The sequence below is a fragment of the Neodiprion pinetum genome, chromosome 5 (assembly GCF_021155775.2).
Source record: "Neodiprion pinetum isolate iyNeoPine1 chromosome 5, iyNeoPine1.2, whole genome shotgun sequence".
Taxonomy (NCBI): Eukaryota; Metazoa; Arthropoda; class Insecta; order Hymenoptera; family Diprionidae; genus Neodiprion; species Neodiprion pinetum.
In genome coordinates, this window is record NC_060236.1 from 25,640,649 (window position 1) to 25,668,421 (window position 27,773).

The following is a 27,773-nucleotide window of genomic DNA, read 5'->3' on the forward strand; positions in this document are numbered from 1 at the left end:
AATCAATAATTAAATCAGAACACCATACTTGTCAGTTGAATACAACGTACGTTATTAAGATTAGAAAGAAGTTCAAAAAACATTGAGCTTATTCTAGGAATTTTGAAACTATTAAGCAAACTAAATGAATTTCTTCGTGTACCATCATCACCATCGCAATCATCGTCAGAGTTTTCTTCATCATCGCTAGTTTCCTCTTCCTCGTCCTGTTGATGCGTTGTTGCATTAGTTTGGGACTCGGCAATCTGTTCATGTCCAGGTTGACTACTTGGACCAGGTACAGCCTGTTGGATAGGTTGGATAGGTTGGATGGGTCCAGTGCTTGTATCCATTGGCACAGCAGTTAATTGCTGCTGTGTTGAGCTGGGAATAATTAGCGGCATGCCTAGTCCCATGTTGTCTATAACTCCTATACCAATGCCAGGTTGAACTCCAGTCACCTGTATTGCTGTGCCTCCCAATCCGCTGGAACTGTTTTCTTCTTGTTTCATTGTACTCTGCGAACAAAAGTCATAATCATACTGTTAAAACTATGTATTATGGATAACCAACAATGATTAACTAGGGTTAATTAGATTTGAATGTGAAACTAAATGCCTACACAAGCTTTTGATTGGGTTTGTAAACAGATCGCAGATACTATACCTATTTGGGAAACATTGTAATATTTCGATAAAATTTATTTTGTATTTAAAAGAACGTTCTCAGTAGCAGTGTCACGATCTCTCTACATACATGTTGATCTAACACCTCTTTTAATTTTTGCCACTCTAAAAGTTCATGTCTAATACAAGACCACTGACAAAATTTTCGAATTGCATAGTAAAAAGTTTGGTGCAAAATAAAACTACAAAAATTTAAATGAACATAAGCCATTCAAATGAACAACCCAGTACACTTGCCAATAAAAAAAGATAAACTTGATATTAATTGTACTCTAATGTTGGCAGAAGATGTATCTCAACAATTATACTGCATTAATAGTTTAATTAAGTGAGTATAAACATACATGTCCAAAATATTGTGGTCACTGTTTACAACGATTGTCAAGGTAAACAAGAAAAAAATAGAAGAGTAAATATGAGATTGTCATGTGTTCGATTTCGTGTTTCAAACACAGTCAAACTGAAGCAACATTGTTGTGTTTAGGGCAGATGAGTTAAATTACCGGATTTAGGACGCCAGTGACATAGCCTTGCTTGTCCTCCAAGCCAACTTCGCCAAGCCATTGGAGTAGCTGCTTCTCGGCGTTTGCCGTTGTATTCCAAAATTGGTAAAGTAATTCTACTTTGTAAACGCAATCGTCGCATATCTTTTTAGGTAACTTGTCTTCCCGTGCAACCTGTAATAAAATTCATTTGTAAAATGCAGTTCGCTCAGAATCGCGTCTATATTCATCTATTTGTACATATCATAGTTGTTAGAACAGCATTCGCCAATTAAAGTAGAATTATATACATAATTCACAGGAATAGAGTCCGGGACGCCGTAGCGTCCCTTTGTTAGGAATGGCGTCGGACCGCCTGCCGTAACGACGCGGTACGAGCAATAAGGAGGAAGGGCGAAGAGGGGGGGGGGGGGGGGGGGGGGGGGGGGGGTGCAGAGCAGAGAAAAAGAAGGATCGATTTTACAACCACAGAACAGCAACACCGAAGCGGCATTTCACGTACGAGATAAGAAACTGTAATAGCGGGAACAGTGATCGAGAACCACGCTGTGTACTCGATACATACGGAATCGATAAATTCATTGTAAATGGTAGGAAACAATAACCGTGACAAAATGGCGACCGTATATTGGCTGGCATAGAGCGATGGCGTAGTTTGTAGGCTTACCTTGACCGGCAAGCAGGCCGCAATCTTTAAAAAAATCTGCCTGACATCACCCTCACCCTCGAATATCGGTACGGACACACGATCTTTCATTAGACACAATCTGCACAAATCCAAATAGTCGAGGGACGACATTGTTCCACGTAAAACGCCACTTCGAGACGCAAGCCGCGCCCGTAGACGCGTTCGTTCCTTGAACTTTCAACAGAGACCAGGCTCAGCGGTGGGAGGCAAGTAGTGCCGGGCTGCCGGATCCGTTGAGGAGTGTGGCGACACTGACGACATCCCCCCCCCTCCGAAACCTTCCGGGAACCGGCTATCGATTGGCCTGCGATGCTTGCCGAGCTTTACCGAGGCGTCTCGACGCCAAAACGAGTGTCACGAACGTCGGGTTGTGGACGATAAACAGCGATAATCGCGCTGGTGACTGTTAGCGACGAACGTCACTAGTTTAATATCATTGTACTAAATCTGATACGTTTCTAAAGTATTTATTACATTTTTCAATTTCAGTATCCGAATACGAAAATGACTCAGAAACGTATGAAACCCTCATTTGGAAAAGTAAACTCCTGACTATCGCGCCACCTGGAGACTGGAGAATGTTGCGTTGTTGTTGAGAAAAAATAATGCGTCGAGTAACAAAGGCAAACAACCAATTCATCAAATGACAATTTTGTAGATTGAGTTGTGTTGGGTTGGACGATCTGTTAATCGACGAAATGTTTTCGACGAATTCCGCGCAAATCGTGTTCAAAATATTTAAGCAGTGGTGTAAGAGTACATAAAAACTATTGTTTTACTGTATAGTTTTATAAGTCAAAGCTGTGACTCATACGATACGCTATAAATCAAAACTGTGATGTTCGTATGAGATGAAAAAAAAAAGAAAAAAACAATAAAACGCTAACGTGTTTACGTATTTATTATGTACTCTATTTGAAGCGACCGCCAATTTAGTAAGAAAATGCCAAATCTGTTACGATGTGGCGCTGCCGTCTAGTACTAAATGATTGCTCACTGTGGCAACGGTGAAGGCGACTGCTGGCCACGGCGTCGCAGTTGAATTAATTCATGTATAATGTTTCGATTTGTCTCAACTCACTACTACAATGATGCTGCCACCGCGGTACTCTGATACCGAACAATTAATAATTTAAGACAACAGACATTCCGTCGGGACGATTGATCGTCTACTATAGGTCTATTCGTCCATTATCTCCGATTACCGCCCTCTGACGCGGTAATCAAAAAATTATGTCGCAGCCGATGTATTCGCTTATAGCGCTGTACATTTCATCGATTGCATGTATTATTCTCACAAGAATATGTACTTGACGATATTGAGATTAGATTAACACGATCTCTGCGGTCTCAACCCATCAATACACCGATACGTTAAATAAGAATTATCACGCATTATAAGACATGAAAGCGCGATAATTCCACGTTTTGACGCGCATCCCAGTCACAAATCCTTACACTATGTTCTCACAGTCAGCTGTATGCTACTGTACAGTGTACAACTCGTTTCCTCAAAATATAGCGTATAAACTCGTAGGACACTGTCGTAGCTTTGGTCGTAACAACTCCTCGTTGGGGTTGACCTTGACAGGAGGCAGCAACTGAAAGATTAAGAGATACGTAGTAAATAGGATCTTTCTAATTAGTGAACTTTCAAAATAAAATAAATTTCGAATAAGCTGCAGTGGTTCTTCATAAAAATTGTAACTAAAGAGCAGTTTCACTTATGTGATAACAATTATTCGACTTCAAATGCTGTAATTCCAATAATAATTCTAGTTTCATGTCAAGTTGGATCCACTTTTTTCGATATTAAGTGTTTGAATGAATATTTTTTTAGCGCTGCTGTCCGTATCATCAGCAACCAACAGTGTCATACTGCCGTTTGTTACCGACAGTGGACATAAGTAGATATCGCCACAGGGCTTCTGTAATTCTGTTACGGATAGTGTATGTTGGTAAATGTTCCCAAAGATCTTCCGTGGTGCCGACAACAAGTATTGCTTACAGTTCTACGGTTCGTGTACTACCATGGTATCCCTAGCCGCCCTCGCCGACAAATACTTTCGTGTATACAATTGTCATCTCACTTCTGTCGAAACCTACGTATTTTCATATTCCTGAAAAGGGCACAACGACAGGAAAAAAGCAGAAGATTACGAAATTGCAGCTTTTGGTAGCAATTGAAAAGTGTAGAGGTTATACTCCAATTTGACAGTTCGTTTATTGCTTTCACGGCGATTGGCGATTAATAATTTTGAGATCCCTGTCAAAATACAAGAAAGATGAGCAAACGAAAGGCACCCGACAACGCAGACAATCTAAACAGTGATCTCTCCGATTTTCTGATAGGTATACATCGCCTCAGTTTCATTGAACTTTGACGCGCACTTACTGGGTGAAAGTTTGGTAATCATTTTATCCAAAGTGAAAATGTATGAAAAAATTTGCAGAGCTAGCAAATTACGAGCGGAATGTCAGTAAAAACATCTACAAATATAACGCTTACCGTAAAGCTGCTGGAACTTTGGCTGCACTATCATACCGAGTGAAGAATGGTGAAGAGGCAAAAAAGTTGCCAGGGGTTGGAGAGAAGATCGCAAAAAAAATTGATGAGTTCCTTCAAACCGGAAAATTACAAAAACTTGAAAAAGTAAGTTATCGTCAGCCACAATCTATAGTAACATGTGTAGGTCAATATCGATATCCTTAAACTCTATAGAACAATGAAATTTCATAACGCAGCTGTATTAGGATTTAACCTTGTATTTGTCATTTTCAGATTAATGCTGATGGCATCAGTGCTCCTATAAACTTGATGACCAGGGTATCAGGAATTGGACCATCGAAGGCAAAGGAATTGGTAGATGCTGGTATAAAGACTTTGGAAGACCTGAGAAAAAACCAAGATAAATTAACACATCATCAGAAAATTGGTTTGAAGTATGATTTTTACTACATTTGGAATCTTCCCTACCATTTTCGTAATCTCGAAACAATTTTTAATCAAGCTATTTCAAATTTTTTCTTCCTCATGATGTATTTGCAATAATTTTTTCTAATTTTTGGCAGGTACTTTCAAGATTTTGAACAGAAAATTCCAAGGGAAGAGGTGCGGCGACTCGAGACCAGTCTCAAATCAGTGATTGCTAATTTAGACAAAGAGTATATACTTACAATCTGTGGTAGTTATAGACGTGGAAAGGATGAGAGCGGCGATATTGACGTCTTGATAACACATCCAAAATTCACATCCGAAAGTATGGATGCGAAAAATAAAGGCGGTATGCTAAAAAATATTGTTAAATATCTTGAAAAGGAGGGAATAATCACAGAGACTATCTCTATCGGCAACACAAAGTTTATGGTATGCAGCTATATTAACAAAGAATATCTTGATTTGCATCAACACAGACTTAAGCATTGTCAAAATTGGAATTGCTTTCAAACAGGGTGTTTGCCGAGATCCAGCAGAATCGAGTAAACCATTTCGCCGACTTGATATAAGAGTTACTCCCAGCGATCACTACTACTGTGCCGTATTATATTTTACCGGCAGTGATTTATTCAATAAAAATATGCGGGCACACGCACTTAAAAAGAAATTTACGTTGAACGAGTATACCTTGAAACATCTAACATTGGAAGGTACGGATCAACATGCAAAATCCGGCAATCAACTTTAAAGTTTAGATTAATCGACCCTTTTACAATTTCTATTAAAGGGTTACCAGGGAATGCTGAATTAATCACAAGTGAAGAGGATATCTTCAGTAAACTTGGACTTCCATACAAAAAACCGGAAGAGAGGAATTCATAATGCCAAAGATTCACAAAATGTGATAATTCCAGGCCATGAAAGTATGCGCATCATAACATAGTGCATACGTATATGTATATAACGTTCTTTATTAATTCGATATATCTGGGTAGAAATCATACAAGACCTCATTAGCGTTGAGATCTATATTGTTATGAAATTATTAAATACTAATATTTTCAGCCATATTCTGTATCACAAAACGAAATGCGTAAATAGAAACTATATCTTAATATAAACTGAATTGGTTCAATTCTTAGCCTATTCTCTTTATATCTCTGTTACTGAAAGGTCAATAGTAATTATCGGTATCATGAGATGCCACACCTCATTTTAACAGCTTGGTTGAAACAAAATATTTATAACAAAACTGAAAATGCACCGCAAGCATATGCATGCGTATGAATATGTAAATAGTGTTGGAGAATAACATAAAATTACATATGTTATATTTTACTCAAACTACAACACCAATAACAAGCATTTACCCAAATTAAATGGGATTTGTCCAAAGCGGTAAAATAATAATTACATCTAACATAAGTATCGTCGATTAAAACGCTAACCGTGGAGCCGATTTTGCTGTGCTTTCCGTTCAGACTACATCCTGAGCCGACGCTCGCCTAACAAAAAGTTCACTGTCAGTCCCTGAGACTGACGCCATGCTTAGCGTGTTATAATGCCAAAATCAGTCAAACCAGTTTGAATGAATCTGACGAACATGGTCGGTTATTAACTCAAACACTTTTCTGTCAAAAATTAAATCTTACTAATTGGAACGAGTCGCTAAAGTAAATTATACATGTGGGCTAGTACAAACAGTGGGTGTATATTGCCCAAAACGACAGGCTTAAAATTAGATTATCATTTTTTTCATTCCACTTAATTATTTGACCAATGGTTTGGAATTCTGAGCTGAAGAAATTCCAAAACTTTCTTCTCAACTGTGGAATAGATAGGGTTGTGTCTATACTGTGAGAATAATTTCTTTCTTGTGAAGCACATAAGTAATAATGGCCCAAAGCGCCGTGGTCCACAAGTTTAGTGATAATACATTAGCATGCGTCCTAACTCCATTAATCGTCAAGGTCCAAGGAAATACTCCCATCGTAAAGTAATGCCCCATATACAAGAATATAGCATTTGTACCTGAAAAATAGTGAATGAAATCAACACGTATTACTTTAATGCAAAACAAATCAGAATAAAGTATACCAGAAAAGTTGGTAACTTGCCTGCGTAAAAGAACGGAGCTCCACTCCACCAATGTTGAAGATCAATCAGAATGTAGAGAATTGTATTCATGGCAAATGCTATACTAGATGTTGCGAGCACATAAGACAACGACATCATCGATTTATTCACAGGAATAACACCATCTTCTTTACTGAAGTTACATAAAATACCAGCCAAAATACCCTGCATAAAATAATAAATAATTCATACAGGTTTTTTTCAGAGTTCAGTATATCTGTGATCAATAGCTGTAATCTTACCGTAATCACAGACCACAAAAGCCAACGAATCACACGGGACTTTGCTTGGTGGTACGTTAGCATGATTCTACCAGCTTGAACACCCATATAAACCAGTAACACAGCTGAAATGGTGCTCATAATTCCTAGATGAGAGATAAGAAGGAGCACATTATAAGCAGTCTGAACTTTGTAGGTATGTAACAACGATACATTCGTGAGTCAATAATTGGATGTGCGAACCTTCAGGGTCATAGGGTGGGTGTTTTCCATAAACTCCGGACTTCTTCATATATATATGGTTACCGAAAATAGTTCTGTCGATGTATCCAGCTGCTCCTGCAGTACAATTAGCATGTGCTCCATGTTCATGAAGTCCACCTGGTCCTAAGTATCCTTTTGGACAACCAGGAACTGGTAGATGGAACGTCAGGAGCAAGTGTGTGGTTGCAATGGCAATAATAACCAACCACTGCGCCCAAGCATCCAAAATGTCTTGGAGAAATTTTAGTCGGTCATACTGCGAATAACAGAATCCTCCCTCATCAATGGTTTGTTAATATTAGCATAAACATCACAGCAGATCGACTAATGATTCATCATAGATATTAAACAATCAGTTCAAAAACCAGTTTTAGAGCCAACCTGAAAAGTTCGTTGCGCCTTGGTGAATATAGCTTCAAGCGTCGCGCAGATAAAGTACGATACTCCCAATAATTGTAAGATTCCTGGAAATCTGAGATCGTTGAGTTTCAGAATTACGCAATTCTCAGTTGTTCTGGTTAGTGAGTTGATAACCAGGCCAAGAAATATCAAAGTTACAGATCGACAAAAACAACGTAAAATGATCCTGCTTCGGGATATAGATATCCTAAGTTGGGTACGCAGTGAAATTATTATGGTGAATCCCATGATCCATGCAAAGCTAAAATCAATCACAAAATTGGAGATCATCAAAAAAAGTACTTCGACTGAAAGTAACAAGAATATTTGTAGAGGTTTGTTTCATGCTTACAATGGCAACACCAAGTCTGCCAGTGTTATTCCATTCCATGGGCTATGATTGAAAAACCAGTATTTACCCCCACCATTGTTGACGAATATCATCAATAAAATCGCAATTCTGGGAAAAAAATTCATCCTTGAATTACATGAGGAAAAACCGGTTTGACCTGAACCATTAGCTAAATTTGAGATTCTTGTACCTAACAGAGTGCTTCGTAATCATTTTATTTTTTATACTAGTCTTACTTGAAAACCAGTATTTACCCCCACTGTTGTTGAATATTATCAATAAAATCTTAATACTGGGAAAAAATTCCTTCGAAACAAATTACATTAGGATAAACTGGTTGCCCTTACACATAAGCTTAGTTTAAAAAATTTGTTAAACATTTTTGGGATGTTGTAACACAGTGTTTTGTTTGTTCAAGATGTTTAAAGTGCTAAGAATAAATCGAAAAAAATCCCCCTATCGTGGGCCAATGTCTGCATAATCGAAATGAAAAATAAAATTTTTCAGAATTTTTTCTGATTTTTAAATAATGCTAATTTTTAGATTAGTTTGAATAATTATAAGAAATTAATAGTTGTAGGAAAATATTTAAATAAACTCAGGAATGCTTTTTTGAAAATGGAGAATGTTATAAAAAAAAAAAGGAAATTCATCGGTTGAGTTGCCATTATTTATTGAATGCCCCATTATATAATTATACGTTACCCACGAAAGGTGTCCAAAAATTTCGCTCGAGTGCTAAATCTGGTCACCCTCTCTATAGGCCTAGGTGAAGATTCGTTTTCCTGCAGTCTTCCCAGATCCTGAAATACAAAATACCAAACATCAGTAATATCAAAGTATTATAAATCACTTTCTCTTGAAAATATCCACTCACACTCTGAACTTCGGGCACATCTCTCCTTAAAAATCTGGTCATTAGTCCGGAGCGAACGACAAATGTTCCGAGTGCCCATGTGGCCGAGAAGAAAAACATGAGCATAAATGCTGCCAAAATTGCTGCAAAAATATTTATGTACAGAACTTCCAAGTTCCAATATAGCTTTTTCAAAGTTGCAATACTTAATTCCTTACGCATATATGGATTTGGTGGTTGATATGTGGTATAAATTTCCGAGCAGCTACGATCCGTCAAGTTCATTTCATAGTGTCCATGCTCCTCGAATTTAAAAGTGGTACTGAAAAATCATATATTATTGCAGAATTCATAGCAATAATTTCTCTATTTTGAAGGTCTGCTATGGAAAATAACATTATGCATGTAAACATATGGAAATATTTGTCTAACATCTTAAATAAAATTGTATGGTATACTTTTCCTACACCTGGTCATTTACTGGTGCTTGTTGAATTACTGGTACAGTTATCCTGTATATTCTGAATAGATCTTCAATCTTTAACCAAATCTCTACACATTTTTTCAACTTTTGACAGTCAATTATAAATCTCCTGAATCTTTGCTAATGTCCATAAGAAAATTGATTGGTATATGTAATAGAAAGCTGCAGTAGTATGCTGCAAAATATACCCACTGGCAGTATTCCAACCCATCCTGCACATAGTAAACATGATACGGATGCTTTGTGTCTACTGAGAGTGTTGTGTTGCTGTTTCCAGGTAAGACACTGCGTAGTGTTCCATTACACTGAAAATCATGACAATAAGTAAAGAATACCAAATTTGATTTTCCTGTTAGATTACGTACCAAGAAGCACTCTGTCGATTGTCCGTAAAATTTTATGCTGCCGTTGTTGCTATTGATTAGACTCAGGCAAGCTATGTCTATCCCAAGAGTTTTGTCATCGCAAGAGAAATTACCATTTCTCCCAACTAGAAGCTCCATGGTTTTCGAATGGTAAGAGACAAAGGCTTCAAAGCTGATGTATCTTTTCGCTAGCTAGGTGTAAGAATATAAAAGAATTTGTTAGGCATACTTTCTATGACCTACAGTACCCAGGTGGATTTCCCGCAGATTATACCGGGTTACAAAAAATATATGCAAAGGTTATTGACAGACTGAAACTAAAAATGTTATGTTTCCAATCGAGAACTAATAATAGCGCAATAAAGTCGCGTCTTAAATTGGAAAAAAATAAAATGTGTCATCAAGCGTATCTTCGCAATGGTCCGCTACGTCAATTGTTGCTGCGTAACGTTAGAAATGCTTATAACCGATGAACTATTATAACCATAACTAATGTGTTTCAGTTTAATTGGCCCAGATTTGGTAAAAATCGGAAGTTTTTACTTGCAAATAGTAGTAACTTTCTCTAGCTAATCAGCTCCAGTACCGCCCCAAATTTTCGCTTCTCGGAAAAACAATGATACAAAATCAGAGAGCTCGTACCTGTCACCAGTCTCACGCGTAACTATACGCTATAACTGCGTAACTGTTCAGCTGTTCACCCGAACGTGCTGACCATAAGAGAGGGCCGACCAATGCAGGCACTTTTTGTGTTCCCACTGTGTAGTAGCGCCCTCTAGCACTACGGTCCTATGTGGAAGTCTGGAAATAAGTCGACTTTTTTGGTGACGGGGGTGTCCCGCTCACAGCAGCCGCTAGACGGGTAAAGCCAGAGACCATACAGCGTCAAGATAAGCGGGGGGCATACTTGTTGTATCAGTCCACTACTACGTGTTTCCCCCGCCAAGTCGCCGAATAGAGTGAGAGTCACTACTTCGTGGTGACAGTAAACGCTAGCATCTGTGTTGTCGCCGTTGTCTCCAAGCTCTCTCTGTTGGCACGGCTTACATTCGGTACAGAGCGCGTAGTCTTTAGCGCGTAGAGCGTCAAAATTTGAATAATACATTACGTTCAGACATATTGCAAAATTTCTTTTTTGAAAATATATTTTTGTCATTTTAAAAATCATCACTAACATACATTACACATTCTATCTCAACAAGAACTAAATACTACGTGCAAGAATTGTACTTCAACTCCAATTGCGTAACCATCTACAACAGTTTTCAATTAACGGTGAAGAATAAAAAGGCAAGATGGCTGATGAGCATACAATATAAAGCTTTACACTGTTTTAGATTGTATTCAATCTGAATGCCATTTCGATCAAACTTTGGGGCGCTGAATCCCGATAACAGACGTACAGTTCTCGAGGTTGCGGTGATGTATACGAACGTCCAACTACCCAGTATGTATCACCTTCGCACTCGAAAAGGACACCATGTTCCTTGATGGCGATCAAACTCTTGTTAATCACAGATTTGTCCGTATCTTGATTGAGCATTTTCTCAAACCTCACAGTTCTTTGAAGAAGTTTATGAATGACACGGGCAGCGCTGTTGAAGAATCCAAGAACTTTTGAATCCTTCACACTCCCTTCGATCCCGACATTCGAAGATAATAAAACACCTTCAAGTGTATCTAAATGCACATAGTGAAGCAAAGTGTCTTCGGTACCTGCGCTCACCTTTTTTGGCACTATATATTCTGCTTGAGTCAACAAGTTTTGACGAATGTCTGTTATATCCATTGTACTTGGCTGACTCTCATTCTACAAAGAAAAGTAACGTTTGAAACAGATCAGAACACGGTTAATTAACATCTTATGGTATTACTGCTTATTATGAAAACTTAGCTATTTTTTAAACACCTCACCCGATCATAATCCATGTCAGAGTCACTGCCATCAGATTGTCGAGAATTCGTATTATTTATTCTCTCTCTCGTTGCACGTCGGCCTAGGATTGGAGCAACATCATCACTTGCTTCACTGACTGCTCCAGTTCCCTGACTTGTAGAATCTTCAGAAGTTTGCAAAGAATAGACTGTGGATGAATAAACCACTCAAATTGAGAACATTCCAGAGCATGTGTACTATATGAAAATTACGCAAACAAGTGCATTAGAAATGCATACCAGATCCTGAGGAGATAGTACTCTGTTCGAGACTGCGTCTTTTTAAAATGGATGATACTTCCGGGCTCTTTTTACTGGCCACAGAGTTTGTTTTTGGCAATGTGGAACGAGGGTCGTTTGATTTTACCAGACCAAATAAATTTTCGGCAATGCTAGGAATAGATTTGTTCACTGCCCCATCTTGAGTTAGCTCAATTCCTGATCTAGTATTGGCCGCGATCCATTTCTCAGCCAATGTTGGTATACCGATTTTTTGTACGTGTTTTAAAGTTTCCTGCGCCTCTTCTACATAAAATACATCTGGGCTGGCATTGTTTTCAAGTCTAAAATAAGGATGTTCAGAAATAGTTTTATTCACAAGGTTACGTAAAATGTCTTTCAAACACAAGGTCGAAAAAAAAATTCAGCTAGCCCATCAAAATGTAATCAAACATCATCCTTACTCTGCTGTACATCCTCCAGACTCAAGTAGAACAGCCAATAACTGGTTACCAAAACCAACAACGAGTAAGAACCACTTTCCATTAGGTACAAAGGGTTTTTCGTTTTCAACGTCAGGCTGCAGATGACCGCGATTACACGACAAAGGATAGACTTCCTTCCATACAATCAAAGATTTCACGGGTTCGTTTTTGATTAAATTCAGTAATCCTTTTTGACGTAAGAAGCTATGAATTTCAATCAGATCTTGATGGGGTAGATGAGATCCCAGAAGAAAATCTTTGTGATATAGACAACTTCCAAGAATTGTATAAAGGCGTTGACAATCCATAGGATCTTCATTCTGGAAAGAATTAATAACATATCCGTGACTAGTGTGGTAATAATACGACAGAAATTTGGTACATATTTCCAGTTTACAAGTGATCAGAATTTATATTTCAATCACCCAATCTCTGTAGTCCATAGCTTCCATTTCGTTCAAAGCCGCATCTATTTGGATTTGAGCATCTCTTGGCAATTGGATAAAACGTGCAGCTGGCAAAGTATCGTGAAAATTTGATGCTTTTAAACTATATGACAAATCATTTTTTGATTCGTTTGTAAAAGCTACGTTCGTCGATTCTTTACTCAGTCTCCAAAACAGCAATGAGAAGAAATGGTCTAAAGTGGAATGATATTCTTTTGGAGTGAAACACTCCCCCAAAGTCCGATAACTAAATTCTAGAACTCGTACAACATCTTCAGTTATTTCCAATGTTTCTTGAAGACAGCAACTGCAAATGCATAAGTGTTTACATGTGTTGAATTAATAAAACAAAATAAAAAACTGTTTCATTTTGCAACTTACAATTTTTCTGGCAGTGCTAGTAAAAGCAATTCTTCTCCCTTGGATACATAGGAAATATGGATCAGTTTGTTCTCAAACCAAGTAGATGTGCTAGAACGTAAAAATATGGTCAAACGTTAGATTACATATTAATTGATTGAATGAACGGTCATATAAGTAAAAAAATGAATAATAATAAATAACAGAATTTGTATTCTTATAATATTCACAAAGTATAGTTACAAAATAAAAACCTTATTGGACGAGGACCCGATATTCCAGGAAGCATGTGATCGAGGGTAGCGAATGCCCCTCTTGCTCGACACAGGATAGACTGAGTACTATTATCACACGACCTCGGAAATGTGTATAGAACATCCTGAAGCTCTGGTCCGGTTTCAGAAAGGCCAGTTGTCTTTATAAATGTTATACCCACAGAGTGTTTCAAAAGCGATTCCATCAATGGATGGGATTCCTCCTCCGATACCAATCGACGCACCATTGGCGATTGTGGCTGTAGAATGAAAAGTACCATATGCACCTCAGTTGTAATCAACAGATGGATTTACTTGCGTGTAATCATTTTTTACCTTGTCAAAATTACTTTCCAACGCAGTTTTACCAATTTCACTACCAGCAACTCTTTGCAGTTCTAATTTTACCTAAGAAATGTAATTAGAATTTTGAAGATTTTTAACCGACAAGTAATCAATTTCATATATAATCTAAATCATTCCACGATCTTACATTTTGCAGCTCAAGAATTTCAGACAGTAAGCTTTCTAAGTTTTCAATATTCACTTCTCTGCCATCCATGCTTCTTAGCCAATCACCAATCTTGATGTTTTTATCTTTGATGGCTTCTCCCCCAGGAACAAAACCTGCAACCATGACTCTGATATTGTCAGAAAAGGCGCCTGGTACAATACCAAGGTAAGCTTCGCACAGAGAAGCTCGTCTACCCATTTTGTGTCTTTTGCCAGGATCAATTCTGACTGTAACTTCCTTGATTTCACCTGCCTGAAAATATCACCTATATGCTTATGGGGGTCAGGTTCTTTCGCTTAGCTTTTTACACAACTTACCTCACTGTCCCTGAATGTAACTTCCTTAGTAGTCTCTTGGGCAGTGCCTCCTCTTTGAAAAAACTTTGCTTCATTTGCACCCAAGGTATGACTTTTCTCCCCAGTCACATCTCTCGTCTTTTTGTTCCTGACGCTGCATCTTCTGCTTTCTCGCCGCCTTATAAGACGCATGAGCTTGCCAGCTCTGGTGCTGCGTCTCCTAGTTAACTCTGGTGATAAGGATTTGGGTTCACGACAAAGCGGAGAATGGTCATCACGGGTTTCGGCTAAGCTGCTAGGCAGAGATTCGATATAGAATACCTCTCCAGTCCATTTGATCGCAGAATCCCACTCGACGATTGAACTACAATTATACGTTTTATCCTGTGTTCATAGTGAGGTTATGAGACTAATTATGAGGCGCCAAAAGTCAGGCAACTATCAAATACCTATCATTGTCGGAATAATACGACCCAGTGCTCGAGGCGGCATCGCTTTCCCACCAGTCATTCTCGTCTTCGTCTTCCTCGTCTTCTTCGACCTCGTCAACCTCTTCCTCATCGCCATCGTCTTCCCGTTCGTTATTGACGTTGATATCAATAACCACTTGTTGATCCGTCGTCGTAACCGATCTCTCAGATTTCCTCAGCTGCTTACTATCCGCTTCATTCATGCTCGCTCGCTTAGTTTATTTGTAATTCGGGACTTGTTCGCGCAATTATTCATTCATTAATCTGTCAACGAGCGAATCTCACCGCCCATTCGTGTTTTCCGAGTTCATTGACCAATAATAGTTCGACTGGCGCACCAATCGTGCACTTTTTCCCGAAGTATTGAGTCTTTAATTGGGCATGTTGGAAATGGTTATAATCTACTTGGCCAATTACGTTCGTTTAAGCTGTTCGACACAAATGTCGAACGCTTTATTTTCACTGTTTTTTAATTTCTAATTTTTAATTTTAATTTTTTTGTTAATTATCAACGATTGATACAATTTGCAATTCTCGACTTTCAAAAGTTCAGTGGTTGAAAATTAAATTTCAAACTTTTAACATATCCAATAATTTTTAAAATTGACAACAGTCATTCCTCACTTACACAATAAATTATGCCTTATAAGGTGAATACTCTCACTAAAACCCAAATCTTATACATTTTGAAGATTAATATTTAAGATTGTATGTGACTGAGGCATCACAGTATTTGAATATACCTGTTCCCAAAAATTTTCACTCCCAGCTTTCATAATTTCCTATCAGAAAAGTGCAGATTATGCGAATACAATGTAACAAAAACTATGAACTATTATTACACAGTAAATTAGAACACCTATCGTTGCTGCAAGGAATCATATATTTGAACACTAAGCAAGCACGAGAATATAAGATAAAAAAAATTCAAGTATCGAAGCAGATGATGCCCTGAATGATTTGGTATATACAGAATTGAATGAATCCATCAACGATTCAAAAGAGAAATTATCAATTAGAATTCTTCTGAGCGTCGGTGGAGTGCCTAGCATGGTTCATCATAGATTCAACTTTATTTGCAGTCTCTCTAACGACGTCTGATATCTCATCAGGCAAGTGTTCCAGAGTTGGAATATGAGCTGAAAGCCTCTTGTAGACCGAGTCCTTGGAGCCATCTTTCTTCAGTCTGCGCTGTTCTTGATACTTCAATTGCTGTTTGTAGAATATCGCATTCTTAATGAGATCCAAGGTATTGTCATAATTTTTTCCTGCCCCCTCCATTGCCTTGATAGCACTTACAGCATACTCGGCGTCGTAACAGCGCCCTTGTAGCTGCTGCTGAAGCACTAACACTTCAACACGTCTTTCGACCATAGGTGGCAATGCCTTCCTGACATGCTCTTGAAGACGATAAAAGGCAAGAGATGGCTCGTTGGCCACTATATGCATATTTTCAGATATCCTCTCTGTGGCTGAAAATAGTAGAACGTAAAACATGATACTGTTTTCAATTGAATTTTATCATACGGATCGAGGGCCAGTTTGATTTGCATACCTTTTTTCACCTTAGTTTCAAGCTCCTGATCGGGTAGGTATACCTTTGCCATTTCAGGACAAATAAATAGGAGTCGAACTCAGTAGGAACAGGTTATCAATCTGCAGAATCGCAGCCTATGATAATTCAGTTGAGAAAAATAGATCAAAATTTTTCCTGCTTGGAATATTCTTCTGATTCTCTGCCTCTCGTACATCAATAGTCTACAATCCGAATGAATCAGCTTTTGCGTAAGATCAATCGCATCGCACACCCTGTGTGTATTTATTTTGATCATTCGCTGCAGGTTCTGACAAAACTGACACCTGTCAAGTGTAACGCCTTGTTGTGTCCGTAGTGTCAGTTCTCCGTTACCGATGGAGCACAGGCCTCAGACGGAAGTGCGCACCGGCGAAAGTGAGCCGGAAAAAGCGCAGGCGTGGACATTTTCCCCCGTTTGACCGGCTCGCGAGGAAACGTGGCAGGCGACGCGGCGCCGTTGGAACTTTCGACAGTTTACCTATGCACCCTGCAGGACCGACGTAGTCGATCCAGTTATTCCATGGTCATAGGGTGACTATCGTCTTCCTACGATAACAGTAAGTAAGGAAAATTACATTTATCAATAATTATTGAATAAAATTGATCAACCGGTACGATCCTGTTGTAAGCTAAAATCTGGCTCAATTATTCAACGTTTCGAAATAACAACTCCAGTCTCTATTAGCGGCCCGGATTTATCGCACCGATTTCACCGCGATTTCGACCTCACCTTTCGCTAACATATGACATGCGGATGCTCGCGTAATTTCAACGTACGCGGAGTAGTAAATTGCGACAATTTTTCCACGAATAATCTAATATATGCCGCATTATTCTTTCCTCAGAAAATGAAGTACTCCGCTGTGCTACTTGGGCTAGCTGCCATTCTGGCCATCGGCCGCTGCGAAGATGAAGTAAATGAAGCTGCTCACCTATTGGTATCCAAACAAATTCTTAATAGATATCTCGTCGAGACAATGGACATTGTGGTTAAGGTGAGGAACGCTAATTCAACTTCTGAGTGTCTGGATACCATTGGCACTGAGACCTATCGTCCTTCCTACGGTCACGGGTCGAATCATCTGGTCTTTAAATCATAGTTTATCTTTCTGACAATTGTAGTAACTAGCACTTCGACTGGTAGTTCAGCCATTTCACTGAAGGATATATTTTAATTTGAATCAAAATCAAACTAGCCATAAATAAAATTATTCGACAGAATTTAATTATGAAATAACCTGACGTCGTGTAGGCTTTTTTAATACTAAATGAAGTTTCAGCAACAGAAATCTTCCATCACATCATGTTTTCAAGGAAATTGAATTCGAATGAAGTGAAAAATGACAGTCATTCTTGGTATAACATAAGCTGTAGCAGTCATAATATTGCCAACTTTGCCACTTGATTTGGAACAATCATACAATATTTATTCTTTGATATTCTGATACATTAACCTTGTTCTTTCAATTTTTGTTTTCAAACATTATCAACCATTCCTGAAGCTTAAAAAGTACTGGACTTTATTGCTCCTTCCAGGGTTCACCATTATTACTATATGGATCAAAGTCATTATGTTAGTTACCTAGCACAGCAAGTCAATCTTTTTACTGCATTTGTTTACCATGACTTTTGGCATAGCTATACTGCCCCAAGCAATAGCGAACAGCAATTTTTTTTTATAAATATGCTATAACAACTTATTTTCAGGCACCTAAAATCCGACAAAAAACTCAATTATTCTGGTTGAGGATCCAAAATCCATACCGAACAACATAATTAAACAAGACAAACGTTTATCTGATTACAGTACACAGTTCACAATGTCGGCAATTCTGCTGCACTGGAAGTTGAAATAACAGACAACTCCTTCCATCCTGACAATTTCGCCCACATTAGTGGGGAACTAAATGCTAGAATTGACCGTGTTCCTCCAGGCACAAATGTCAGCCACACAGTTGTTGTAAGGCCAAGGAAATACGGTTACTTCAATTTCACCGCTGCCGAGGTCTTGTATCGCCGCACTGAGGACGCTCCCAGGATGCAGGTTGCCGTCAGCAGCGAGCCTGGCGAAGGTCTTGTTGTTGCATTCAGAGATTATGACAAGAAGTTCTCTTCTCACGTAGTAAGTTGCCACCATCTAGTAGTTCTGTCGCAAACTCTTAATCATAAAGATTTCTGCTTTTATCTGACTGAATTTTTCTTACAGATTGATTGGGCAGCATTCGCAGTGATGACCCTGCCATCACTGGCCATTCCGTTTGCCCTGTGGTATTCTAGCAAGAGCAAATATGAGAAACTTTCAAAGAGCACCAAGAAACATTGATCGTCTAACATCGAACTCCTAAATTCATTTCAATCGTGGTGTACAATATTTGTATAGATTCTGCGTGATTGTGAGACGCATGACTGTTTCATTATAAATAATTAATTTTTTTTTAAGTAAACGCTATTTATGATAATTATACTACCAGTTATTCTTCGGTGACCCTGTTATAATAAAAATTAAAATTAGTATAAGGCAACAATCGAATAGACAAATCAAATGTTAGTACTCAAGTGCAATATAACTTTATCGTTTTTTCCAAATTCTGCAATCCTATTTTAATATCTTGTAATAATTACAGCTGCGGTTTTCAGATCACAATTGAGCAATTTGTATATACCAATGTCTAAAAAAATGCAATCATCTAATTATCTAGCCGAATAATATGGTATAAAAGTTACAGACGCACAGAAAACTTCCTACAAGTTGTTAGATTGTGTTTGTTACATTTACCTGATACTGGCATTACTCTATTAGAATAATACATACGCTCCCATCAGATGGACTCTTTCGACATGTTATAGCCACGTATGGAGTTTCCCTTCTAACTGTATCCTATGGACAGTCTTCGTCATGCTGGCGAGACTGAGAAAACCATCAGACAGGATATGATATCTCTCTCATCCGCACCGCGATTGCCTACTACAGATATATAACCACCAACTATGGCGTGGGTGAAGTTATTGCGGCTTTAGGCGAATCAACCGCCGTAACAGCTAGAGGTCGATTCTATCAAATTAATCAACGTAGCTGAAAATTGATGTTGTAATGTCTAGAAGCAATAAAACCGTGTCGAATCGATAAGTCGAAGTCATTGAATTGTTGTTTAATCCGTGAGCCGGCGATCGCTATAACCTCAATGTTTCATTGTTGTTAATCTGACTTTCCCCGACAATTTATCGGGACCTATGCACAGAGATGTATTCAATTTGCAAAAGCACGCACCCAGCCACGGGTGTCGAACACGCGATCACCTGCTGCTTCTTTAGTCAAACAGAAAAATGCCTCGTTGTAGCTGGAGCGAATATCATCAGAGCTTTCCGTTTGATACCAGACGTCGATGGCACCAAGAAAGAAAAATACACAGGTCGGTTCTCGCGTCAAACCTGTACTCAGTATTACAATTTATACTGAAAGTTAATTCTTGTACTAACAGAATCACGACCACCAAAAATGAAACTGGAATGTCTGGCCCAATATACATTGCACGGCAACATAATGTCCATGCAGGCGGTTCGCCTTGTTGGATCCCAAAGGGATTCTCTTCTCCTGAGCTTCAGAGATGCAAAACTTTCCGTTGTTGAATACGACTTGGACACTCATGATCTCCGCACAGTATCGTTGCATTACTTCGAGGAGGAAGAAATGCGGGTGAGCAGCAGTGCTCTTGACTCTTTGGCTTTAACTTATCATATAAACACTTTAAACAATGACTTATAATTTTGATTGGCATAGGATGGCTGGACAAATCATCACCATATACCTATGGTCAGGGTAGATCCCGAGGGACGATGCGCAGTCATGCTTGTTTACGGTAGGAAATTGGTAGTCCTTCCCTTTCGCAAGGATCCGATTATCGATGATGGAGATCTGCTTGAGGCCCCCAAGACATCATCATCGCATAAAACTCCAATCTTGTCTTCGTACATGATTGTTCTGAAAACGTTAGAGGAAAAAATGGACAACATAATAGACTTGCAATTTTTGCACGGATATTATGAGCCAACTCTGTTGATCCTTTATGAACCAGTCAGGACATTTGCAGGGTATGCAACTGATCTAGTGTTAATATAAGTGTACAGATTCCTGTCAGACATAAAATTTGACTTAACATATTGAATTTCTGTTCAGGCGTATCGCGGTCAGGCAAGATACCTGCGCTATGGTTGCAATATCCTTAAACATCCAACAGAAAGTTCATCCAATTATTTGGTCAGTATCAAATCTGCCTTTTGACTGCTGCCAGGCAGTTGCTGTGAGAAAACCACTTGGTGGAACTCTCATCATGGCTGTAAATTCTCTGATTTATCTTAATCAGAGTATCCCGCCATACGGTGTATCACTGAATAGTATGGCAGAAACCAGCACCAACTTTCCGCTCAGTTAGTATCTGGTTTATTGCTCAGCCACTTAGTTGTCAAACTTCTCCTTATTTTGAAAGTTGTACTATGTTTTGTTCCTGTTTACAGAGCCTCAGGAGGGCGTTAAAATGAGCTTGGAAGGTGCCCAGGTGGCATTCATATCCTCTGATCGTTTGGTCATATCATTGAAGAGCGGTGAATTGTATGTTCTGTCCCTTTTCGCGGACAGCATGCGATCTGTTCGTGGTTTTCATTTTGACAAGGCTGCTGCCAGTGTGTTAACGTCATGCGTAAGTTACGCCTAAGCATCAAAGGCTGAAAAACAATCTTGTGTTAGCAGTGATCTGTTTGACCCACAAAATAATTGCTTGTAATTCTGCAGGTCTGCACATATGAAGATAATTATCTGTTTCTTGGTTCTCGGCTTGGAAATTCTCTATTGTTGAGGTTCACGGAGAAAGAGCCTGAGAACCCTACAACAACAATAACGACCATCCAAAGAGAGGAGGTAACTCTGGACACTGATGACGAAAACCGTGTCAGTGGAAATGATAATGAAAGTAAAGATCGTAATGTTCACGATGATACTGATGAACTCAATGACGACCGTGATGATAATAATGAGGAAAATAGTGGTGAGACACCTGCTAAGAAATTGAAACAAGACTATCTTGGTGATTGGATGGCATCCGATGTATTAGATATCAAAGATCCTGAAGAGCTTGAAGTTTATGGTAGTGAAATGCAAGCTTCTATGCAAATAACATCATACATTTTCGAGGTATGCATCAGTAGATAACAATTTCCTTGGACGTTGAGAGAGTGATCAATCCGATAATATTTACATCGATGGTATCATATAATTTATTTTCAGGTGTGCGACAGTTTATTGAATATAGGACCTTGTGGAAATATATCGATGGGAGAGCCTGCCTTTTTATCTGAAGAATTCTCCCACAATCAAGATCCTGACGTTGAACTAGTCACGACTTCAGGATACGGCAAAAATGGAGCTCTCTGTGTTCTGCAACGTTCTGTCCGACCTCAAGTAAGCAACACTTTCTCAGATATCAGTTACCGTATTGTTTCGAATATAAGTTGAGAACGATTTTTAAGAGTCATGTCAGCAACAAAAAACCTCGACTTATATTTGAAATAATACTACAATACAATGACTTTAATATTTTAAAATGTAAGGTTAAATTAGTGGATAAATGTTGTGATAATGAGTCCATTAACCTTGCATCTGGTCGTTCTGTCTAGTCTTGGTAGCAGTTATCATCCTTATCAAGTTGAAACCTATGAATTTATGCATTTTATTACTTATGTAACTTTACGAAAATCGGCCTCTTATATTATATGCATTCTTAAATAGGGCTACGAGCCCGTTGATCTAATGAAATAAAAATCAAATATAATATGGTATATGGGTAATTGTTTCTTAAGTTTTTTAAGATCAATCTTTAAAAATAACTGTAGTAAGATGATACACTAATCATTTCAAGGTTGTCACTACTTTTGAACTACCTGGGTGCGAAGATATGTGGACTGTGATAGGAGCCGTTAATAACGACGAACAAGCTAAAGCTGAAGCGGATGGAACCCATGCTTTTTTGATTTTAAGTCACGAAGATTCTACAATGGTACCGATACAAATTTCGCTTTGAAACGGAGAAAACGTTGCTGCAATATTTCTCCAATTGCTCCTACTGATACACACTCTTTTGTACTCTTCTTCCTTAGATTTTGCAAACTGGCCAAGAAATCAATGAAGTGGATCATAGCGGCTTCAGTACTCAAGGCACAACAATATTTGCTGGAAATCTTGGGGCAAATAAATACATTGTTCAAGTCACACAATTGGGTGTTAGACTAATGCAGGGACTGGAACAGGTTACATTAATTTCAAACCTAATTACGACTGCTAAACACGTATCAACAATGACTAGATCATTACCAGCAAACTTTTGTCACAGATTCAACATATACCCATCGATCTGGGTTGTCCTATTGTACACGCCAGCTGTGCTGATCCATATGTCACACTTCTCTCAGAAGATGGTCAAGTGATGCTGTTAACGCTCAGAGAAACCAGAGGTGCTGCCCGACTGCACATTCATCCTGCTAATCTTCTATTTGTAAGTCGAAAATACATTGTCACAGTCAAGTTAGCTAAGAAAAAGAAGATACTGCAGGATAATGAAACCTGGCTTTAAGTCATTCAATGATTCTGATAGTAGAATAATCTGAATGCTTTTCCACAGAGACCACAAGTCGATACCCTTTGCGCGTACAGAGACGTTAGTGGCATATTCACAACCCACCATCCTGACGATACCGATGACGCTGATTCCAGGGAAGAAAAAGTAATTGAAGAGCCTATCCTTGCTGGAAGCGTTGATGATGAAGACGATTTGCTGTACGGTGACGCTCCTGCGTTTCAAATGCCGATTCCTCCTCGTACCAAAACTCAAGATGGAACTAACAAAAAATCTCCATGGTAATTAGTCAACATTGTCCATCGTGAAGTTCTTGTAGTAAGAATTTATGTTAGTTCAATTTAATCTATTCAATGGCTAATGCATGTTATTTAGGTGGCAAAAGTCCCTTCAAGAAGTAAAACCCACATATTGGCTACTGATTTATCGAGACAGCGGTACTCTAGAAATTTATTCTCTCCCAGAACTAAGATTATGTTATCTTATTCGTAATTTTGGATATGGACAATACGTTTTACACGATAGCATGGAATCTACAACACTGCAAATGTCCCAAACGAACGAAATTCCTTGTCCTGAGATGCAGGTATATACTCGTAGCTCTAGATCATTTTGTCAACCGCAGGAAGATCAATTGCAATGCGTAACAATAGATATAAATTTTATTATTTAGGTTCGCGAAATTCTCATGGTTTCACTTGGTCATCATGGGAGCAGGCCTATGTTACTCGTTAGGATGGATTCGGAAATACAAATCTATCAAGCATACAGGTATCCCAAAGGACACTTAAAGCTGCGGTTCAAAAAATTAGAACATTCCATGATACCAGGCCAGATAAGGTGGGTTCTTATTTCTTCGGTCATTTCAAATATAATTTTTTGTAAGTGATTTGAAAATAATAATAATAATAATAATCCGGCTTGACCCTGTACATTTATGCTTGTACTTCGGGAACCTTACTCTTAATTCATAAATTTAGAGGAATTAAGGTAAAGAATATTTGACCCTGGTTTTTAGGCCAAATCCCAAGAAGGAAAGTGAACCTAACATAAGCACAACTAGAGTCTGCATGATGCGCTACTTCAGCAATATCGCTGGATACAACGGAGTGTTTATCTGTGGTGGATACCCACATTGGGTATTTCTTACAGGAAGAGGTGAATTGCGAGCACACCCTATGGGTATTGACGGAGCCATAACATCATTTGCTCCATTCAATAATGTCAACTGCCCACAAGGCTTTCTTTACTTTAATGGGAAGGTGGGGCAATTTCTTTTCAGATTATCGAACTGTAGGTAACAAACAAAAGTTTGCAAGTATTATGAATTATAAAAATTTCAGGAGGAGCTGAGGATTTGTGTTTTGCCCACCCATTTGTCATACGACGCTCCTTGGCCAGTGAGAAAAGTTCCGCTACGCTGTACTCCACATTTTGTCACTTATCATCTTGAGAGTAAAACGTATTGCGTCATAACAAGTATAGCAGAACCTTTGAAGAGTTATTACAAATTCAATGGTGAAGACAAGGTAATTACTATCCATGCTAATTTTTCATTGTACACTAGAGCAATGTGATTAACAATAATGAGAAATAATTATCGCTCAGGAATATACAGAGGAAGAGCGTGATGAACGTTTCCTATACCCGGCTCAAGACCAGTTCAGCATAGTTTTATTTTCCCCCGTTTCTTGGGAGACGATTCCTAATACCAAAATAGAACTGGATCAATGGGAACACGTTACTTGTCTGAAAAATGTTTCACTAGCTTATGAAGGGACAAGATCTGGTCTAAAGGGTTACATTGTACTTGGAACCAACTACAACTATGGTGAAGATATAACCAGCAGGGGAAGGGTAAGAAAGAGAATGTCTCAAAAAAAGATTTCACTTCAATTCTTCAGGTGCTGAAGCAATTCTGAATAATCAGTATTAATTGTGTCATTAATTTAACAGATACTTATATTTGATATTATCGAAGTCGTGCCAGAGCCGGGACAGCCCCTGACAAAGAATCGATTTAAACAAATTTATGCGAAGGAACAAAAGGGTCCAATTACGGCTATAACTCAAGTTTCAGGCTTTTTAGTATCAGCTGTTGGACAAAAGGTGAGCTGAGGCCACGCTTTGCCAACGAATTATCAAACTACACAAATTTAACTATGATCGTTCTATCAATTTCGTTTACAGATTTACATATGGCAACTCAAAGACAATGACTTGGTTGGGGTTGCCTTCATTGATACGCAAATATACATTCATCAAATGCTAAGCATTAAGAGTTTGATACTCGTTGCCGACGTTTACAAATCTATCAGTTTGTTGAGATTTCAAGAAGAATACAGAACATTGTCCCTTGTCAGCAGAGTAAGTTACTACATTCCCATAATTGCTAAGAACCTAAGTAAAAACTGTTGCCAGTATGTATTTTATTCGCATATTTTCTACATTACAATTCCAGGATTTTAGACCAGCAGAAGTTTACACAATAGAATATTTGATTGACAATAACAACTTGGGTTTTTTTGTTGCTGATGGTGAAAACAACTTGGCATTATTTATGTATCAGCCAGAGTCTAGAGAAAGTCTTGGAGGTCAAAAATTGATTAGAAAAGCTGATTTCCATTTAGGGCAAAAGGTCAATACCTTCTTTCGTATAAGATGCAAACTTGATAATCCAGGCAATGATCGAAAGCATTTCAGTGGAGCTGACAGAAGACATATTACTATGTATGGTGAGTAAGTCCAAGGCACCCGTAATCACGATTTTCTATATTTTTGAGGGTCAAAATATAGATTACGAATTTATTTATTTTTTATCAACATCGTTTGGGGTAACATTTTAGTCCATTCAACATTTTTTTCTATCAGCTACCCTAGATGGGAGTTTGGGCTATGTACTTCCGGTACCAGAAAAAACTTATCGACGACTGCTGATGTTACAAAATGTTCTCGTTTCTCACATTTCACATACAGCAGGATTAAACCCCAAAGCTTACAGGTAGATAAAGTTTAATGATTGTTAAACCAGGACTGAAATCGTATTGATGATTCATGTTTCACTCACAAACGGTCAGGTACACGTAATCAGTAAGTAATAAGTTATCTATTCGGCTTTTTACAGAACATATAAAAGCTACGTCAGAATGCAAGGAAATCCTGCCAGAGGTATTATCGACGGTGACTTGGTTTGGAAATATCTCTTCTTACCCAACAATGAGAAAGTAGACGTTGCTAAAAAAATAGGTACACGAGTACAGGAAATAATTGAGGATATCACAGATATTGATCGTCAAACTGGTCACTTTTGAGAAGAGGACTGAGCTCTTGGAATAATTGTAAAAAAATGCCAAGATATTAGAAATAGCACTACAAGATGTTTTGCAAGCAGATTCCTATAATGCAATATAATGGACTGTTACATGAAACACTGTTCGCACATTCCATTGTCATGTATACGAATATTGACAATGAGTATGAACTGTATAAGTACAGTGAATCACTATCCTGCCATACATAAAATTGAGCTTCGTTTCCTTCGACTTGAAAAGTTGATTGTTCAACAACATTCTGCGACTTAATTGAATTCACACATTGCTCACAGTTAAGATTTGTATCTAATCAACAAGATATTTAACATTAAAGGCACCAACTCGATCCAATCATGAATTAGTTAGAATATATTTGATCCGACGCTGTTGATACATTTTTAAAAGCATGTGTATATTCAGTAATATTAGCTCGAATTTGCTACCAGCAATGTATTAAACGTGAGCAACGATACCATAATATATGTACAAACTACATTCTACGGAATCAATAAATGACTGGTTATTATTTTATTATTCCTGTGTAAATTCTATTTCATACTTCCGCCATTCAAACTACGGGACCAAGTGTACCGAATGTAACCCACCAATTTCAATAGATTTTTTTTCACAACAATTATATAGCACATAGTGGTGAAAAGCAATATCATTGGCTACTTTCATTAGGTCCAACCAAGAATAAGAAAGTACAGCAACGAAGTAAGAGTTTTACTTGGTCTACCTTAGAATTGTAGGGTATTAAGTTCACATTTGAAAGGTACTACATTCAGTCAAAAAGTGCAGAGAATAAACTCCAAGTACAGATTATACCATACGAGCTGGATTAGTTGATTATGTCTATTATCAGAGTAGCGGAAAATCAATGCGCTACGCAGCTGCGACCTCGATTTCGAAAACGAAGAAATGTGAGGAAACAATTGTGTGTTACAATAAACACTAAGAAAAAAAATTCTAGTAATAGTTAATGGCTAGCAAAACTTACCCATCATCAAATGTCCAGAGGGTATATTCAAATCTACAGATCGACAGAAGATTTTTCACGTCTATCACAAGTGCTTTTTCCAAACAATATATTGGTGTCACCAAGTCCGTTCAATTATAAATCCAAGTTTATTGCGGATTGAAAGAAGTTATTGATTTCTTAGGAAGTACAAATCCAATAACCAATCACTGTATGACCACTTTCATACGAAATCATTAATTTTACTTGTTAAAAAACTTTTCAACTTTAGGCTCACCGTACAATTGAACAAACCGCGAGCGGACAGGAGCGCGTTCTACCTTAACGACTTTCCAAGGCCTACTAACGTTGGAATCGCTCGCCGAGTCGGACTAACGTGTCGAGACGTACACTAGCGCTACTCGGTGAAATTCGGAAGTTCTGGCACATTTGAA

At 38.3% G+C, this 27,773-nt stretch overlaps 7 protein-coding genes and 1 long non-coding RNA gene across 40 annotated transcripts in view; 3 read left to right on the plus strand and 5 right to left on the minus strand.

Annotated features, from left to right (window-relative positions):
* LOC124220530 (zinc finger protein 3 homolog) overlaps positions 1 to 1,969 on the minus strand; it is a 56,363-nt gene extending 54,394 nt beyond the window's left edge. For all 22 annotated transcript variants that reach the window (XR_006883614.2, XR_006883613.2, XR_011177300.1 and 19 more), the window contains exons 1-3: positions 1,836 to 1,969; positions 1,169 to 1,342; positions 143 to 497 (exon numbers count right to left, since the gene is read on the minus strand). Coding sequence is in view for 18 of the 22 variants with exons in the window: in XM_069136582.1 (XP_068992683.1) it covers positions 143 to 497; positions 1,169 to 1,342; positions 1,836 to 1,967 (661 nt within the window). In the remaining 4 variants the exon portion in view is untranslated. The remainder of the gene's footprint in view (positions 1 to 142; positions 498 to 1,168; positions 1,343 to 1,835) is intronic.
* Positions 1,970 to 3,278: 1,309 nt separating this feature from the next.
* LOC124220538 (DNA polymerase beta) lies at positions 3,279 to 6,420 on the plus strand. Of its 2 annotated transcripts, none has more exons than XM_046629599.2 (6): positions 3,279 to 4,208; positions 4,285 to 4,509; positions 4,639 to 4,799; positions 4,929 to 5,223; positions 5,309 to 5,504; positions 5,582 to 6,420. In XM_046629599.2, the coding sequence occupies exons 2-6, from the start codon at positions 4,294 to 4,296 to the stop codon at positions 5,674 to 5,676; spliced, it is 963 nt and encodes a 320-aa protein (XP_046485555.1). In that variant the 5' UTR covers positions 3,279 to 4,208; positions 4,285 to 4,293; the 3' UTR covers positions 5,677 to 6,420. The 2 variants fall into 2 exon arrangements, with proteins under 2 accessions (XP_046485555.1, XP_046485554.1); XM_046629598.2 differs by having other exon boundaries at positions 3,283 to 4,208; positions 4,310 to 4,509.
* LOC124220532 (heparan-alpha-glucosaminide N-acetyltransferase) lies at positions 5,748 to 10,660 on the minus strand. Of its 6 annotated transcripts, none has more exons than XM_069136592.1 (12): positions 10,514 to 10,660; positions 9,872 to 10,063; positions 9,699 to 9,811; positions 9,241 to 9,344; positions 9,044 to 9,165; positions 8,872 to 8,969; positions 8,167 to 8,274; positions 7,797 to 8,076; positions 7,395 to 7,671; positions 7,173 to 7,297; positions 6,912 to 7,095; positions 5,748 to 6,825 (listed from the first exon to the last, which is right to left on the minus strand). In XM_069136592.1, exons 2-12 carry the CDS (start codon positions 10,007 to 10,009, stop codon positions 6,644 to 6,646), a joined length of 1,731 nt encoding a protein of 576 aa, XP_068992693.1. In that variant the 5' UTR covers positions 10,010 to 10,063; positions 10,514 to 10,660; the 3' UTR covers positions 5,748 to 6,643. The 6 variants fall into 6 exon arrangements, with proteins under 6 accessions (XP_068992693.1, XP_046485539.1, XP_068992694.1 ...); XM_046629583.2 differs by having other exon boundaries at positions 10,415 to 10,565; XM_069136593.1 differs by having other exon boundaries at positions 10,419 to 10,548.
* Positions 10,661 to 10,982: 322 nt separating this feature from the next.
* On the minus strand, positions 10,983 to 15,563 carry in (protein inturned). 3 transcript variants are annotated; one of them, XM_046629572.2, is made up of 11 exons: positions 14,830 to 15,563; positions 14,402 to 14,744; positions 14,064 to 14,336; positions 13,907 to 13,978; positions 13,571 to 13,830; positions 13,338 to 13,427; positions 12,936 to 13,263; positions 12,490 to 12,830; positions 12,047 to 12,369; positions 11,786 to 11,931; positions 10,983 to 11,681 (listed from the first exon to the last, which is right to left on the minus strand). In XM_046629572.2, exons 1-11 carry the CDS (start codon positions 15,051 to 15,053, stop codon positions 11,205 to 11,207), a joined length of 2,877 nt encoding a protein of 958 aa, XP_046485528.1. In that variant the 5' UTR covers positions 15,054 to 15,563; the 3' UTR covers positions 10,983 to 11,204. The 3 variants fall into 3 exon arrangements, with proteins under 3 accessions (XP_046485528.1, XP_046485529.1, XP_046485527.1); XM_046629573.2 differs by having other exon boundaries at positions 10,985 to 11,681; positions 11,786 to 11,955; positions 14,402 to 14,672; XM_046629571.2 differs by having other exon boundaries at positions 10,985 to 11,681; positions 11,786 to 11,955.
* A 152-nt stretch (positions 15,564 to 15,715) lies between these two features.
* LOC124220545 (BLOC-1-related complex subunit 8 homolog) lies at positions 15,716 to 16,942 on the minus strand. Of its 2 annotated transcripts, XM_046629610.2 has the most exons (3): positions 16,406 to 16,942; positions 16,150 to 16,322; positions 15,716 to 16,062 (listed from the first exon to the last, which is right to left on the minus strand). In XM_046629610.2, exons 1-3 carry the CDS (start codon positions 16,455 to 16,457, stop codon positions 15,862 to 15,864), a joined length of 426 nt encoding a protein of 141 aa, XP_046485566.1. In that variant the 5' UTR covers positions 16,458 to 16,942; the 3' UTR covers positions 15,716 to 15,861. The 2 variants fall into 2 exon arrangements, with proteins under 2 accessions (XP_046485566.1, XP_046485565.1); XM_046629609.2 differs by having other exon boundaries at positions 15,716 to 16,322; positions 16,406 to 16,936.
* On the plus strand, positions 16,830 to 19,563 carry SsRbeta (signal sequence receptor beta). Of its 2 annotated transcripts, none has more exons than XM_046629607.2 (4): positions 16,830 to 16,983; positions 17,272 to 17,421; positions 18,234 to 18,548; positions 18,633 to 19,563. In XM_046629607.2, exons 2-4 carry the CDS (start codon positions 17,275 to 17,277, stop codon positions 18,747 to 18,749), a joined length of 579 nt encoding a protein of 192 aa, XP_046485563.1. In that variant the 5' UTR covers positions 16,830 to 16,983; positions 17,272 to 17,274; the 3' UTR covers positions 18,750 to 19,563. The 2 variants fall into 2 exon arrangements, with proteins under 2 accessions (XP_046485563.1, XP_046485564.1); XM_046629608.2 differs by having other exon boundaries at positions 16,850 to 16,987.
* Positions 19,564 to 19,667: 104 nt separating this feature from the next.
* On the plus strand, positions 19,668 to 26,891 carry CPSF1 (cleavage and polyadenylation specificity factor subunit 1). The gene is made up of 21 exons (XM_046629569.1): positions 19,668 to 19,836; positions 19,906 to 20,120; positions 20,205 to 20,515; positions 20,601 to 20,851; positions 20,939 to 21,120; positions 21,213 to 21,611; positions 21,705 to 21,878; positions 22,336 to 22,473; positions 22,574 to 22,723; positions 22,807 to 22,968; positions 23,095 to 23,330; positions 23,425 to 23,635; positions 23,723 to 23,889; positions 24,068 to 24,311; positions 24,393 to 24,578; positions 24,658 to 24,906; positions 25,006 to 25,158; positions 25,240 to 25,416; positions 25,511 to 25,784; positions 25,921 to 26,050; positions 26,174 to 26,891. Exons 1-21 carry the CDS (start codon positions 19,668 to 19,670, stop codon positions 26,358 to 26,360), a joined length of 4,365 nt encoding a protein of 1,454 aa, XP_046485525.1. The 3' UTR covers positions 26,361 to 26,891.
* LOC124220547 (uncharacterized) lies at positions 20,829 to 27,660 on the minus strand. 2 transcript variants are annotated; one of them, XR_006883615.2, is made up of 4 exons: positions 27,361 to 27,660; positions 23,155 to 23,311; positions 22,788 to 23,002; positions 20,829 to 21,145 (listed from the first exon to the last, which is right to left on the minus strand). It is a non-coding gene; the product is annotated as an uncharacterized lncRNA (long non-coding RNA). The 2 variants fall into 2 exon arrangements; XR_011177302.1 differs by lacking the exon at positions 20,829 to 21,145 and having other exon boundaries at positions 22,704 to 23,002.
* Between the last annotated feature and the right edge of the window lie 113 nt (positions 27,661 to 27,773).